The sequence below is a fragment of the Danio rerio genome, chromosome 18 (genome assembly GCF_049306965.1).
Source record: "Danio rerio strain Tuebingen ecotype United States chromosome 18, GRCz12tu, whole genome shotgun sequence".
NCBI lineage: Eukaryota > Metazoa > Chordata > Actinopteri > Cypriniformes > Danionidae > Danio > Danio rerio.
The window spans coordinates 28,366,131-28,382,533 of record NC_133193.1 but is presented as its reverse complement, the minus strand read 5'-3'; the positions used below and the strand labels follow the sequence as shown (position 1 = coordinate 28,382,533).

The 16,403-nt window shown below is 35.2% G+C and overlaps 1 protein-coding gene across 1 annotated transcript in view; it reads left to right on the top strand.

Moving 5' to 3' along the window:
- Nucleotides 1–12,950, top strand: part of pstpip1a (proline-serine-threonine phosphatase interacting protein 1a) — a 32,837-nt gene extending 19,887 nt beyond the window's left edge. The window contains exons 13-15 of the mRNA NM_001045216.1: nt 1,164–1,246; nt 8,232–8,344; nt 12,814–12,950. Of these exons, the coding sequence (NP_001038681.1) occupies nt 1,164–1,246; nt 8,232–8,344; nt 12,814–12,945 (328 nt within the window). The 3' untranslated portion in view covers nt 12,946–12,950. The remainder of the gene's footprint in view (nt 1–1,163; nt 1,247–8,231; nt 8,345–12,813) is intronic.
- The last annotated feature ends 3,453 nt before the right edge of the window (nt 12,951–16,403 follow it).

The following is a 16,403-nucleotide window of genomic DNA, read 5'->3' as shown; positions in this document are numbered from 1 at the left end:
TCAGAGATCTACCTGAGCTCAAACTCCCCTCTCCCATTCCTACAAACGGGAGGGAGCCCAGAGCTCTAGGATCTCATAATATTAGGGCTCTCTCCTGAATAATAAGTAGGCAAATGTAGGCTACATCCAACTGTTAAAGCTTTAAACTTAAATAAAGAGCCAGTAAATGATTACAGCTCAAATCAATGTTTTATGTCTAATTGTTAAGTTTCTTGGGAGGTACAGTAGCTGTGTATTAATGGCTTTGCATCAGGCTGCTGATAAACCTGTCATGCTTTGATTTGTGAGAACAACCAGCTAGATGCACATTATGTGTTACTTATCCCAGTGCATTTAGTCCTTCTGTGTTTTCAGTTTTTGTCTCATTTTATCTTTTCTATGTGATGTTTATCTATTTTTATTTAAATATTCATCTTTCTGATGAGACGTTAAACTGAGGTCCTGACTTTCTGTGGTCATTAAAAATCCCTTGGCACTATTCATAAAGTGTAGGGGTGTAACTCCGGTGTCCTGGCCAAATTCCCTCCATTGGCCCTTAACCATCATGGCCTCCCAATTATCTCCATTCACAGAATTGGCTCTATTACTGTCTCTCCACTCCTCCAATAGCTAGTGTGTGGTGAGCGCACTGGTGCCGTTGTCCTGTGGCTGCCGTCGCATCATCCAAGTGGATGGTGCACACTAGTGGTGGTGTGGAGAGACCTCTGTTGTGATTGTGAAGCACTTTGGGTGTATACACAATACATGTGCTATATAAATACACATATTACATTATATTATTTAGTTTTTGTCTTCTCCCAAGCCATGACAGAGTGACACTCAATAATGTAAGCTCACACAGTGTCAATACAGCATGATATTATCTTTCATGATACATTTCACACACCCCAAACTTACACACATTTATATGTTTAACATGCTGTCTTGACTCATAAAGCTGCTGTTTTGAAGCAAACGTGTCACATTGAGAGAAACACAGGCTGGGCTGTGATATGAAGTGTATGTATGAAGTGCAATAAGATGAAGTACAAAAATAAACTGTTTAATGTGTCTGTGGTAATCAGTGATACACATACAGTAGACATCTTAAAGTATTCTTTATATAGAAAAGGCTTTCTACGTGTCTTTTTACTGTATGTTCTGTGTCATTTTCTTTTTGCAAGGTTTTCAAATCTCTTGCAAGGCAACTGTGCCATTGGCTCCAGGAATAATAATGAATGTATTGTGCCGTCAGCACCTCCATCGGGTAAATATTACAATAATATCTTGAAATTACAATCACAAAAATAAGCTGCACATTACACTGGTTTGAATTATAGCCATCTTCAGCTTGTAGTTGAAGGGTAGTTCACCCAAAAATGAAAAGTCTATCATCATTTACTCACCCTCATATCATTCCCAAAGTCTGGGACACAAAAGAAGATATTTTGAAGACATGTTGGTGACCACTTAGTTTTAGTTACCACTGATTTACTTTGTATTGTAAAAATATAGAAGTCAATGTACAGTCAGCATTCTTCATAATATTGTTATTCACAAAAAAGAGAATATCATAAAGAATTAAAATTATTTTTTAAATTTGTTTGGTGAACTTACCCTTGAACCCTGAAAGACCAAATATAGGCACATAAAGAACAGCCTTTCAGAAGTCATAAACAACGTTTACTTTTTTTCTTTTTTTTTTACATTATTGACATTTCAGAACGTTTTTAGGGAAGTTTATTGGTTTGCAACATTGGGTCTTTGAGGTAGCAAAAACTCTGGAATTTTACTCACTTTCTCAATAAAAGTAAATAACATTCAAGAGCTTTATTTACAGGATGTAAGGCAAGGCAAGGCAAGGCAAGTTTATTTATATAGCACATTTCATACACAGTGGCAATTCAAAGTGCTTTACATAAACAGGAATAAAAAAGACAAGTTTAGGAAAATAAAATGCAGACAATAAAAAATATTAAAAACAGATAAAAACAAATTAAAATGAGTTAAAATAGGTTATAAAAGAATGAAAAAGAAAACGAAAAACATAATAGTGCGATCTGTCGGACGCAGCACAGTGCTCATTCAGTAAAGGCACAGCTAAACAGATGTGTTTTCAGTCTTGATTTGAATGTGCCTAATGTTGGAGCACATCTGATCATTTCTGGAAGCTGATTCCAGCAGCAAGGGGCGTAGTGGCTGAAGGCAGATTCACCCTGCTTAGACTGAACTCTTGGAACTTCTAGTTTATATGATCCTAAAGATCTGAGTGATCTGTTAGGTTTGTATTCAGTGAGCATATATGTAATGTATTGAGGTCCTTGGCCATTTAGTGATTTATAGACCAGTAATAATACTTTAAAATCTATTCTGAATGTAACTGGCAGCCAGTGTAGAGACCTGAGGACAGGTGTGATGTGCTCTGATTTTCTGCTTCTGGTCAGAATTCTGGCTGCAGCATTCTGGATGAGCTGCAACTGTCTGACTGTCTTTTTGGGAAGACCAGTGAGGAGTCCATTACAGTAATCCACCCTGCTGCTGATAAAAGCATGAACAAGTTTCTCTAAGTCTTCACTAGAAACAAAGCATCTGATTCTTGCTATGTTTTTGAGATGATAGTATGCTGATTTACTGACTGCTTTGACATGACTGTTGAAACTCAGATCTGACTCCAGCGTCACACCAAGATTCTTGACCTTATTTTTTGTCGTTTGACCTTTAGAGCCAAGGTACGCATTCACCTTGAGAACCTCATCTCTGTTCCCAAACGCAATGACTTCAGTTTTCTCTTTGTTTAACTGAAGAAAGTTTTGGCACATCCAATTTTTAATTTCATCAATACATTGGCAGAGGGTGTCAATGGGGCTGTAGTCATTAGGCACTAAGGCTAGGTAGATCTGAGTGTCATCAGCATAGCTGTGGTAGGAGATTTGATTCTTTCTCATTATTTGGCTCAGAGGGAGCATGTAAAGGTTGAACAGGAGAGGTGCCAGAATCGAGCCTTGTGGGACTCCACATGTCATGGGTGTCCACCTCGACCTATGATCACCTATACTGACATAGTAACCTCTCCCTTCAAGGTAAGATCTGAACCATTTGAGGACTGTCCCAGACAGCCCAACCCAGTTTTCCAGCCTATCCAGAAGTATGCTGTGATCGACAGTGTCAAATGCAGCACTGAGATCCAACAATACCAGCACTGTTATTTTACCTGAATCTGTGTTTAGACGTATATCATTGATTATCTTTATAAGAGCGCTCTCTGTACTGTGATGTGCTCTGAAACCAGATTGAAAATTGTCTAAACACCCCCTGAAGTTTAAGAACTTGTTAACCTGGTTAAAAACAACTTTTTCAATGATTTTGCCAATGAAAGGGAGATTTGAGATTGGCCTGTAATTGTTCAATAGGGTGTTATCCAGATTGCTCTTCTTCAAGAGGGGTTTAACAACTGCAGTTTTAAGTGAGTTTGGAAAAATCCCTGATAGAAGTGAAGCATTTACCACTTTTAGGAGATCCATTTCTAAACAGGTAAACACCGTTTTGAAGAATGATGTGGGGAGCGTGTCAAGACTGCAGGTTGATGTTTTTATAATTTGCACCATCTCTTCTAAGATTTTACCGTTAATTGCCATGAAATCAGACATAATGTCTGACTTCTCAAGTTGTGGTTGAGTTTGTTTGATATCGACACAACTTGGCTGATTGGATGAGCTGATTGCCTTTCTGATATTATTGATTTTATCAGTAAAGAAATTAGCAAATTCATTACATTTGCTTACAGAGAGTAGCTCACTGGGAATCCGACTGGGGGGGTTTGTGAGCCTCTCTACTGTTGCAAAGAGTGTGCGAGCATTATTTACATTGTTGTTTATAAGGTTTGAAAAGAAAGTCTGTCTAGCAGTTTTTAGTTCCACATTAAAAGCCTGAAGACGGTCTTTATAGATATTATAATGGACTACTAGTTTCGTCTTTCTCCACATACGCTCAGCTTTCCTGCATTGTCTTTTCTTCATTTGGACTGCTCTTGAGTTTCTCCAAGGGACTCTCTCTTTGCCAGTTCTCTTCCTAACTTTAACAGGAGCGATGTCATTTATTACATTTTCAATTTTAGAATTAAACAAATCAAGGAGAGAATCAACAGAGTCTGCAGATATACTTGGTGCCAGCGATATGGCCTTCATAAACTGCTCACTAGTGTTCTCATTTATGCATCTCTTTCTGACAGAGACAGATCTGTCTTTAATAGCTGGAGTGATCAATATATCAAAGAAAATACAGAAATGATCAGATAGTGCCACATCCTTAACAACAGTCGATGAAATGTGTAAACCCTTAGTTATAAGTAGATCAAGAGTGTGTCCACGATTGTGTGTGGGTCCTTGAACATGCTGAGTCAGATCAAAAGTGTTAAAAACAGTCATCAGTTCTTTTACAGCATTGATTTCTGGATTATCAATGTGAATATTAAAATCCCCAGCAATACTAAAATAATCATATTCAGATGTTACTATTGATAACAGCTCTGTAAAATCCTCAATAAAAGCTGGAGAATATTTTGGAGGTCTGTAGATAATGATTAGTAAGATGCGTGGAGACCCTTTTAGTGCTATACTCAGATATTCAAAAGACAGATAGTCACCAAATGACACTTGTTTACATTCATACACATCTTTAAACAGGGCAGCGATGCCTCCACCTCTCCTATTAACTCTGCAAACACTCAAAAAGTCAAAGTTTAAAGGAGCTGCTTCATTCAGAACTGCTGCGCTACAACTGTCATCTAGCCAAGTTTCATTTAAAAGCATAAAATCAAGGCAATTTGTGTTGATAAAATCATTGACTAAAAGTGACTTATTGTTGAGTGATCTGATGTTTAGAAGTGCTAACTTAACAGTTTTAGTCGTTTTCACTACAGAAGTCTCAGATATACATTTAATAGACACCAGATTTGAATGATTTGCTATACGGTCTGAAAGAGTCTTTGGTTTTCTGTCACGTAATAAGACACATATCTGCGTAGAGAAAGCTACAGACACACTGGGTTCCTGCTTGTTCTGTAAACATCTGATAAAGACACTGTTACCTAAGCAGGCCCCCGAGACACATCAATGGCAGTTTTTAAGTTCACCAGCTAAAGATGAGGTGTTTTTTGGGACCTGGCGCTGTCGCAAAGACCTGAGGCCTTTCCTAGGTGTAGGGCGAGGTGGGCTTAGAGATGGGCGTGTGGCTTGCTGACTTTTGGTTGCTAACTGGGGGCTAGCAGCAATGGAGTGTGAGAGTTTAGTTCCAGCACACACCAGTTCCTCCATCTTTTTTGAAAAATCCAAGAGAGGCGAGCAAGATGACAATGAGAACGTGTCCGGTGACAGAGGCTGTGGGTCTGGGGTTTCTGGCTGCTGAGATATGTTTACCTGGCTGTTTTCCTGGGGATCATCAATGAGTGCTGAGACTTGATGCTGTTCTGATGCATCACAGTCTGCCTGTGTTGAGCTCAGTGTGCAGGGTGCAGACAGCAGTTTGTCCGTTATCGGCGGTTGTTGTGGCTGCGTGGTGTTATCTCTGTCCTTGTAGGATGCGTCAGCCACAAGTCCACTCAGGAGCTGATTTGAATTCCTGTGATCATCCGGACATTTGCTAGGTGTGTGTGTGTCATTCAGTTCAGTGGCATACACAGCTGATGGATGATGGAGGGAGAAGAGGATGTTGTCTTTCAGCACTTTTGCACCTAGCTTGTTTGGATGAAGGCCGTCTGATATAAACAGCTGTCTTTGGTTCCAGAAGAGATTGAAGTTGTCGATGAAATTCAGTCTTTTCATGTTACATGTTTTCTGCAGCCATGCATTTAGACCAAGGAGCCTTGAAAACATATTTGTCCCTCTTGCAGGGAGTGGTCCACTGATGAACGGCTGAATTTTCAATCTTTCAACTGTTTCCAAGAGCTCACAGAAATCTCTCTTGAGCAGTTCTGACTGCTCCTTCCGAATATCATTCTTCCCCACATGGATGATAATCCGTTTTGCAGTCTCATGTTTCCTTAATATGTTCTCAAGTTCTTTATTTATATCAGAAACTGTAGCATGAGGAAAGCAGTATGTCATGGTATCTCTGCTCTTAAAATTTTTGATTATTGAATCTCCAACAATCAATGTTCTTATCTCTGTTGCGATCGGAGCAGAATGCCGCTGTCTAGTCGGCCTTGAGCCTCTGTTCAGAGCAAAGTTAATTGCTGAGTCATGCGATCTCTGTCTGACTGCATTTGGGGAATCTTCACCCATATTACTCAAAACTTCATATCTGTTCTGAAGCTGTATTTGAGTCCGAGCTGTATTTGGGGTAGAGAACGCTAATGCAGCAGCGTTTGACCTTCGTGATCTGACCCCACGAGTACCCTTTGGTCTCGCACCTTGTTTATGCCATAGTTCACGCTGATTTTCAACAGTTTCAATCTGTTTTTCTGTTCTCAAAACAGTAGCTGGAGTAGATTTATAGGGCTTACCGGCTGAATGCTGTGAGGCTCCACGATGAACCGGTCCTGTGTAATTCGGCAGTTCTGGTTGGATCGCAAGTAACTTTGTTTCAAGAACTGCAATCTTTTGTAAAAGTTTGTGGCAGTTGGTGCAGCAGTGAGATTCCAAATCAATATGATCCAGAGCCATTTTCACAGCCGTGTTTTCCCGTCTCAGGAATGAAAGCAGCTGGTAGCGGGAGGATTGTTTAGACGATAATTCCTCTAAATAAAAGTAAAGTTGTACTCCAGAAAGTTTGTAGATTCGATGTTGATCTTCAAGCTGTTTCGTTTGAGCACTGTGCTGATAGGCTCAAGTTAAAAATAGATTATAAAATAAAAAAGCAGGAGTGCAAGGAGCGGAGCAGTAGGCAAAGACGTCCGAACAGTAGCAAAGCAGGAAGCAGTCATCAGCAAAGCAGGAAGCAGTCATGCAGTGTTTATGCAAGCATTTTACAACAAGCTATACACTGTATCATCCCAATAATGATAAATTATTTAAAAATTCTATATAATATTTGTTCACAAGAGGTGGTTCAGTCCGCTGTGGCGACCCCACATTAATAAAGGGACTAAACCAAAAAGAAAATGGATGAATGAATTTGTTTATACTAATATTTATAAAATCTGATTTAATAAATAAACTTTGATATTTAACCTGTTTATCTCTATAGCCATGTTCAGTTACAATAATAGTCTGCAGTGTGTATGACACCATATGGTCTTGGCTGGTAATTTACAAATCTGAAAACAAAAAACACAGATTATTTTTCAAGCTAAAATTCTTTTAAAAATCACAAACATATTAATAGGTTTTTAAAGGAACACTCCACTTTTTTTGCAAATAGGCTCATTTTCCAAATCTCCTAAAGATATACAGTTGAGTTTTACTATTTTTGAATTTATTCAGCCAATTTTTTAGCCAAAAGGCAAGAGTGCTTTTAACTTAGCTTAGCATAAATCATTGTATTGGATTAGACCATTAGTATTTAGTAAACATTTAAAAAAAAAAAGACTCTTCTTTAGTTACATTACAAAAAAACTGCATGTATGCATATTTTTCCACATGGATGAGATGAGAAGTTAAACTCCATGTAATGTTCAAGATGCACAAGATAATCTTTCTACCTCTTTGACCTGTAAGATTACAATTTTAGCATCTTTTTTATTGTGTAAACCACATCTGAGGTTTTTCTTTGAGAGAAAAACAATGTGAGCAGGTTTATTAGGGTACAGCTATAACTGATGTTGACTACGACTATAAGAACAGTGGCCCTGACTGGATTAAGTACTTTTTTAGAAGCATATAGTCGCTGCTAAGATGATATTCACCACAAGGGGGCACTTCAGCCCAATATATAATTTTATTATCCAGAATTAAAAGGATGCTTTCCATCTTCATCTTTATCTTCAAAACACGTTTGAGTTGTAGGGATATTTATATATTGTAGCTTTTGTTATTTATTTATGTACAGTATTTATTAATATTTGTTATTAAATTACCTTTTTTAATTTGGAAAATGTTGATAGATATAGTTTAAGTTTGACTAATTTTGTAATATTTTAAAAAATATGTCTGTATTCCTATTTAACTTTGTTTTTCGTTTCAGCAGTTTTAATATTTCAGTTTATAAAAGAATATTATTAAAAGTTATTGTAAGAAGACCTTGCTTACAGATAAGATAGACCCCTGTCTGCTAAAAAAATAAATAAATAAAAACTTTTTCGACTTTTCTCTTTTCAGCTGACAACTCAGATGGAGTTTATGCCTCAATTCCTGGATTTCCACAAGAAACCTCAAACATCACCGCTTCTGAGAGTGGCAAATACCAGGCCATATATGACTATGTGGCTCAGGTAAAACAACACAAGAGGGAGAAAACTAAACTTGCTTTAGGGGATAGTTCACACAATGACAATTCTGTCATTATTTACTCAATCTTGATTTGTTCAAAGTTTCTTTCTTCTGTTGAACACAAAAGATTGTGGCACCCATTGACTTCCATATTAATTTATTTCCTACTATGGAGGTCAATGAGTGCCAACAACCAGAATTTTTTTAATTTCTTCTTTTACGTTCAAAGAAAGAAAGAAACCCATAAAAACCACAAGAGGTATCATTTTTGAGTGAACTTGGCATTTTAAAAGACAATAGTATAAAATATACATTCATAATAATAAAAAGGTTGTATCACTTTATTTTGATGGTGCGTTTGTTGAATTTAAGTTACATTGCATCCACATGCCAACCAATTCTCAGAAGATTTTTAATAGACTGTTGGAGTTAGAGTTGCTGGGTTGGAGTTAGGTTTAGGTTTAGTGTAAGCTGACATGTACTTGCAAAGTTTCTTACAGTCAGTTAAATGTCTGTTGAAGGTGCAGTATCAGCAGATATTAAGCAGACAGTCTACTAATACTTAAATGAGAAGTAATTGGCATGTAGTTGCAATGCAACTTTTAGTCAACAAAATGTGTAATAGGGACCATCGAAATAAAGTCTTACCAAAATCTTAAATTGCACACAAAACTGTTCACAAATTTTCAAAACTGTTTTTTGTCAAGACATTTTGCCTGGATGGTTTGTCTGCATCAAAATGATAGTTTACCCAAAATTGGAAATTACCTATTCATTTTTGTTCTTACACAAAACCTCAGTGTGTCATGAGGAGCCATGTGTATTGATTTGGACTTGTCTCTATGTGTGTATAGAAAAAAACTGTCAGCATTCCTTGCCATTATATGAATCACCAAGAATCACAGATTCAGCTAAAAATCATCTTTAATTTTCTACTGAAGTAAAAAAAAAACTTAACCACATCTTGGATGATGTGGGTGAGTAAATGAACAGATTTTTTTTTTTTGGACGAATCATCTCTTTATACATCGGTCTATGTGCAAGCTTTCTGTGCATGACAAATTTTTTCAGATACAAATATGAAAAAATGCAGCATTTGATACTTCGGCATGCAAAGGCCTTTGAATGTTCAAATCAAAGTAAGACAACGATAGAAAAGAAGAGGTTACTAATTCTAGACTGCAGCAGGATGCTTGTAGTAGACACGCTTACTTTTTATGGAGAAAACTCTAAACAGGAAGCAGCTGGGTTTGTCATTTTTTAGGGGTCCCCAACATATACAGTATCTGTATTTTCATGTGTTTTGCGAATCTGCCATTTTCTATGAAGGGATATTTGGTGCAAAACTTTCTAAGCAGCTGTAAAAGTGTAACCTGTAGTTGTAAAGGGTCCGTGTACCATCCGTTCAGTTGATTATTCCTTTTATTCTGGAAAACGAAACACCAGAAAAACAGTCAATATTTCATTTGTCTGTTTATTCTGTAGGCACACAAAAAACAAAAGCACATCTTTTATCCTGTTTTAACTCAAAAGGCGGAATTTAGGCAAACAGAGAGCAAAAAAAATAATGAGGCATTTATTCATGTAATCGTTTGATCAAAATACGAACACCAAAAACAATGAGATTTCAACATGTGGGCATGCACGAGAAGGAGACGCCCTTTTGTTTGCCAATTGGTCAATAGCTATGAGGCTGTAGGATTTGACCTGTCCTGTTCTCCTGTTCAGAGGATATCATGGGCTTTCTAGTGATATGTCATTTGATTGTTTGGCATGGTAGGAACCACTTCTTACACTGCATCCAAAATGGCCGGCATACAAACAAGCTCAGTTTATGTGAAGGAGAGAGGTATGTAAAATTTAGCTTTTTAATAGTTTTTTTACTATTATTATTACATATATATATATATATATATATATATATATATATATATATATATATATATATATATATATATATATGTATATATATATATATATATATATATATATATATATATATATATATATATATATATATATATATATATATGTATATATATATATATATATATATATATATATATATATATATATATATATATATATGTATATATATATATATATATATATATATATATATATATATATATATATATATATGTATATATATATATATATATATATATATATATATATATATATATATATATATATATATATATATATATATATATATATATATATATATATATATATATATATATATATATATGTTTGCTAAAGTGTCATAAATGTTTGTTTCAAAATATCATCCTTTTTTAAATGTCCACTATAGTGGAAAGCAGGACCATCTTGATGTAATTAATGACTGCATTTTGTAAGAGGAAGAACTGAAGCAGAGAGAAGTCTTATAAGATAGTTGAGGGAGAATCTGATTTAGAGTCTGACAATCAGATATTTAGAAAATTAGAGACAATTAGAGAATGACAATTCTCAATTTTAAATCGCTTTTATGTTAAATTTGTTTTAGATTAACATCATTAACATTTTTTTTTTTTTGAGTTTGGCTCTCTTTCAGACTAAAATGTTTCAGGAATTTCAGTACAAAAGGTAAAAATGGCTTTTGTTTTGTTTTGTTAAATTAATAGGGATTACTATCCCTTTACAGCCATATTCTGTAGAGTTTTGTTGTCTGAGTTTGGCGGTCATTTCGAACTGAAATGGGTCTGTGGTCCACTACAGTGGACATGCTGTAAAATTAAAAATAAAAACAAAATGTAAAAGCTCTAAATTGTAGAATTTTTTTTTTACCAAACCCAAATAATGTTGGAAATCACAAAAAAAAAGAGATCAGGAGATTAAATCAAACTTCGCTTATCAACTCATACATAAAACAGGTACATATACTATAAATTCACAAACATATACAATTAGTTGTGAACATGCAAGTCATTTCCTATGTGTATGTGCATAGACTTCTCAAATGTCATTTGAGTTTAAATGGATGAGATCATTATTTATGATATAAATGATAATTAATAAGCTTATGAAATATATATAATCTGAATAATAAGGGAATTAGATCTGTTGAATAATGAAAATAGATTATGCTAATTATAACATATAAAAATATAATGCTAGGAATTCTCTAGCAAATTATTAAAGTTTAATATGCAATTAAATTATTAGAAAGCAGTAGGTTTGTTGAATGTATATATTTTTTGCACAAGCACAAATACAATTATGTCACAGCAATGGCTTAAATCTTCCGCTACAGGTCTGAGGCCAGGCACGTGTACACATAGGGCTCAACCTGTGTAGTGCATATGCCCTTTTTAGTCTTGGATATAAAGTGCCCATCCAAAATGAGCTGAAGTGCCCTAGCGACCCCCACAACCCCCCCACCCGGTCTTCAGTTTTTGCGCGACATATCAAAACACCCCCAACCAAAATTACAAATTTTTATCCTGCACATGCCCCTTTGAAGCACAGGCTGAAGCATCTCTGCACGGGCCTGTCTGAGGCCCTCCGCTCTGCGAGTACAAATTTACAGATACACATTTGTGGTTATTCGTTATAACTGCAAATGACAGCTGCTTGGGAGTTTTGCACTAAAAAAAACTTCATAATTTTCTCACTCAATTTTGTTTGTTCATGTTTGTTCATGTTCAAGTTTTCTTAACTTTTTTTTTGCATGTTTGAGCTTTCTCAGCTAGTGTAGATTGTCATGATACGTTACCTTTAATGTTTTACTGAAGTAAAAAAAAAAGATAGGCCAATAATAATAATAATAATAATAATAATAATAAAATACTTAAAACTAGGAAATTAACTGGAAATGTTCAACTTTGGGTGAACGATTCTTTAAAAGTTTGCCTGTTTATTTAAAAAATGTCTATTAGTAGTTACCTAAAAGCCAAAAATAACGTGTTTATAATGTTAGATCAGGGATTTGTAAATTCCCAAACAGTCTAAAAATCATATTATAATTTTTATTATTTTATCATTTATTCATTTAATTATTATTATTTATTTTATTTAATATTATCTTCATCTAATGAGACACAATCTTCAGTCGTGTATGATTCTATAATCTTAAAAAAAACAAAAGTTTGTTTTTAATGTACATGAGAGCTGTAAAGGTGTCAAAGTTTACCATGGTGCTGTAAAATGAATCTGCTGCAACTGATTAATATTATTAATATTAAATTTTACAATTAAAATTATTCATATAATGTAAACACACCAGGGGTCGCAATCCAAAGGAAAAAAAGTCAAAAGTATGTACCTAGTAAATACTGTTTTTATCTTCTGTAAGTTATGGATAAAACATGGTAATTCTAATAGTTTAATCAGGTTTATTTCATTTGTTTAAAACCACCTAGCGAGCCCACCCCCAACAATGTCCCCCACTATTAGAACCACTGTTGATGACGGTTTTGTTAATGTTTACACCATGTTTTGATGATTGTTTGCGTCGTGTTTGCAGGGCCCAGATGAGCTCTCCATCTCTGTGGGTGAAGTGCTGCTGGTGGTGGAGCAGGGTGGAGACGGATGGTGGACGGTGGAGAGAAATGGTCAGACTGGACTGGTGCCAGGTTCATACTTGGAAATAATATGAATCAACTCTCCATGTCCTTAAACGCCCCTCTAATAGCACAGCAATTAAACCCATTCCTATGACTCTTCATGTTTGCGTACATCCAAGCCATCAAAAAACTATCAATAGAGTGAAATGCTTTATTTTGTATAATAAGAATATCAATATTGATGAAATAGAGATTTATATTTATGATACAGATTATTTATTGTGAATAAAAAACATCAACAACAAAAGAATGTATAAAACTATAACTAGGCACTACGGAACTACCAGGATTACATTCATGTGAAAAGTCTAAACAGTGTACACTTCCTGAAAAAAAGTTTTGTCATCGATCCCAGTTGTAAGAGCAACAAATAATGACTTGACTTTTAGTTAATGATATGGAAAAGTAGCAGAAGGTAGATTTTTCAGATGAATCATCTGTTGAACTGCATCCTAATCATCACAAATACTGCAGAAGACCTATTAGAACCTGCATGGACCCAAGATTCTTACACAAATCAGTCAAGTTTGGTGAAGGAAAAATCTTGGTGTGGAGTTGCATGCAGTATGAGGGTGTGCAGGAGATCTGCAGAGTGGATGGCAACATCAACAGCCTGAGCTATCAAGACATTTGTGCTGCCCATTACTTTACAAACCACAGGACAGGGCAAATTCTTCAGCAGGATAGCGCTCCTTCTTATACTTCAGCCTTCACATCAAAGTTCCTGTATTCAAAGAAGTTCAGGGTGCTCTAGGATTGGCCAGCCCAGTCACCAGACTTGAACATTATTGAGCGTGTCTGAGGTAAGATGAAGGAGGCAATTAAGATGAATCCAAAGAATCTTGATGAACTCTGGGAGTCTTGCAGGAATGCTTTCTTTGCCATTCCAGATGACTTGTTTGAGTCATTACAGAGATGTGTAGATGCCGTCGTCCAAGCTCATGGGAGTCATACACAATATTCATTCTTTTTCCACTGCACCTTTGGGCTCTATAAAGGGCAAAGCGCAGGGCACAAAAGCAATTAGGGTGTGTTGGAATCCACTTTTGCTATTTTAAGGACGGAAAAATCCGCTTTGCGCCATGGCGCATGGTCTAAAAGGGTTGAGCTTATTTTCTTAATGACTTATGGGTGTGTTTTGAGAATAAACCAATCAGAGTCTCATCTCCGATTCCCTTTAAGAGTCAGTTGCGTCGTGCCATAGTGCACTTGCTATTGAAGTAGATAATGAGAAGGCCTTATCTCTCATTCTCGCGCAGTAGATGCACTGTTTAACTTGTTTTCTTTCTAGTGGAGCGCTAAGTGCGTCATGTAAATAGCAGACTGACTGTTAAAGAGAAGGGGAGATGAGACTCTGATTGATTTATTCTCAAAACACACCTATAACCCATTAAGAGAATAAGCTCAACCCTTTTAGACCATGCGCCACGACACATTTTTCCGTCCCTATATTCTATACTGTAAATTATTTCTGTTAAGTGACAAGACTTTTGTCTTAGCAAAGTCAGACCTTACTCTCCTTATTAATTCATTAAAAGGCATGATCATATTTTATTTTGGTAAAATGTGCGTAATGTAGAGGCCTTTTCTATTCATGTAAGCCACTTCTGATACCAAATGATCAACTAGAAGTCCAGTTTAATCATTTGTTGTTTCTAAAACTTGAATAGTTGACAAGACTTTTATCAGGTAGTGTAGTGTACATATCTTTACAGAATTCAAAATGTCATATGTAGTTAGTTTCTTAAAGGTAAACAATGGGATAAATATGAGGTCATATATACAGTTTTTAAACATCATCCATAATAGTTTATTTACTTAATGACACAATTTTATTTTTGTTGTCAAATTCAATCAATTTGGTTTTAAGTTTTAAAAATCCACAGTCAGACATTTCAGCCAGTCATATATTTCTAAATAACATCTGTGGCTAAATCAAACTATTGATTTTTTGCTTAAGTGAGTGTTGATCACTTGAACATTATTATTTTTTAACTTGTGAAATGTGATGAACAATAAAGCTGGATAAAAGTAAAGCACGTTGCCTTTGTCTGAATGTAACTAGGGTAGTGGTTTGTGCATTGTGGGTGTCAGAGTTGATCTTTCCAAGAGCACTGAAAGGAGAAACTATCCCACCGTAACCCTTTAAAACTTTTAACAGACTGACCTTCTTTGTGTCCCTAAGTTTCGAGTTTCCAAAAGGCCAAGGAATCAGTCCGCGGACATAATAAAGCATTTCTCAGTACCATATCATTTTTTTTTTTTAGAAATGTGAAGGATATTTTAGGCACATAATGTACATTTTTTATAATCTGTCAATATCTGCAAGATAGTAGGAATCCTAAAATACAAGATGTATAACAGTTTTTAGCATTAGTGAATTTATTATATAAACTTTTGAGTATATGCTATCTATAGATGCTGTGCTATTTGATTAAAACACAGTGAAAACAGTTATATTGTGCGCTTTATCAGCATTTATAATAAATTCATTTTTTAAAACATAATTTGTTCTTGTGATATGAAGCAAGATTTTCCTCATCATATGAGCTTCCAGAAATGTAAATGTTTTAAAAGTACACTGAAAAAATTGATTCAAAGATGATTCCTTGGATTTACTCAATTATTTTACTTAAGTGGTGGTAAATAATTTATTTGGGCTGAATTTAAACAAACAAATTAAGTTGAACGTTATCAAATTTAATTAGTTTGTTTAATTTCAACACAAATAAGTTGTTTGCAACAGTTCTGCATGCAACACTTTTTTCAGTGTATTTAAATGTTGAGAAAGATTTAAATGAGCTATCTGGAAGACCTCAAGTTTACAAAAGTGATCTAATGTGAAAATAAATGTATGCATGTAACATTATTGTTCAGTTTTTAAAATGTATAAAAGAATGAGTGAGGATATAAAATGCTCTTATAGTTTAAGGTAGTGCTGAACGGTTCTGGCTAAAATGAGAATCGTGATTTTTTTTCTTAAAATAAAGATCACGATTTTCTGCATCAGAACGGCAGAGTCACTTGCTGTTTTCAAAAAGCGATTTAAAACTCAACTATTTAGTCTCCACTTTCCTTACTAATATGCAACTACCTTTCTGACTCTTCAACTAACTACACAAACAAACAAAAAAAACAACGACAACAAAAAAAAAATTACTAATGCTTTCCTTCTTAGACTTTACAGACCTAAAACTTGCCTATAGCACTTATTCATTGTTGCTCTTATGGTTGTGTAAACTGCTTCCTTGTCCTCATTTGTAAGTCGCTTTGGATAAAAGCATCTGCTAATTGACTAAATGTAGGCTAGAGTAGTTATACTGACACTGTAAACATTTATTTTCATGCACAGCTGTGTGTTCGCTATGAAAGAAAAAAACACATCAAATGCTTTTCGCAATCATAACTCTAAAATATGATATGATATTTTAAATGATGTGCACGCTTTCGGTTTTATTTTCCCTGCAAACAATCACTCTGTGCCACAAAC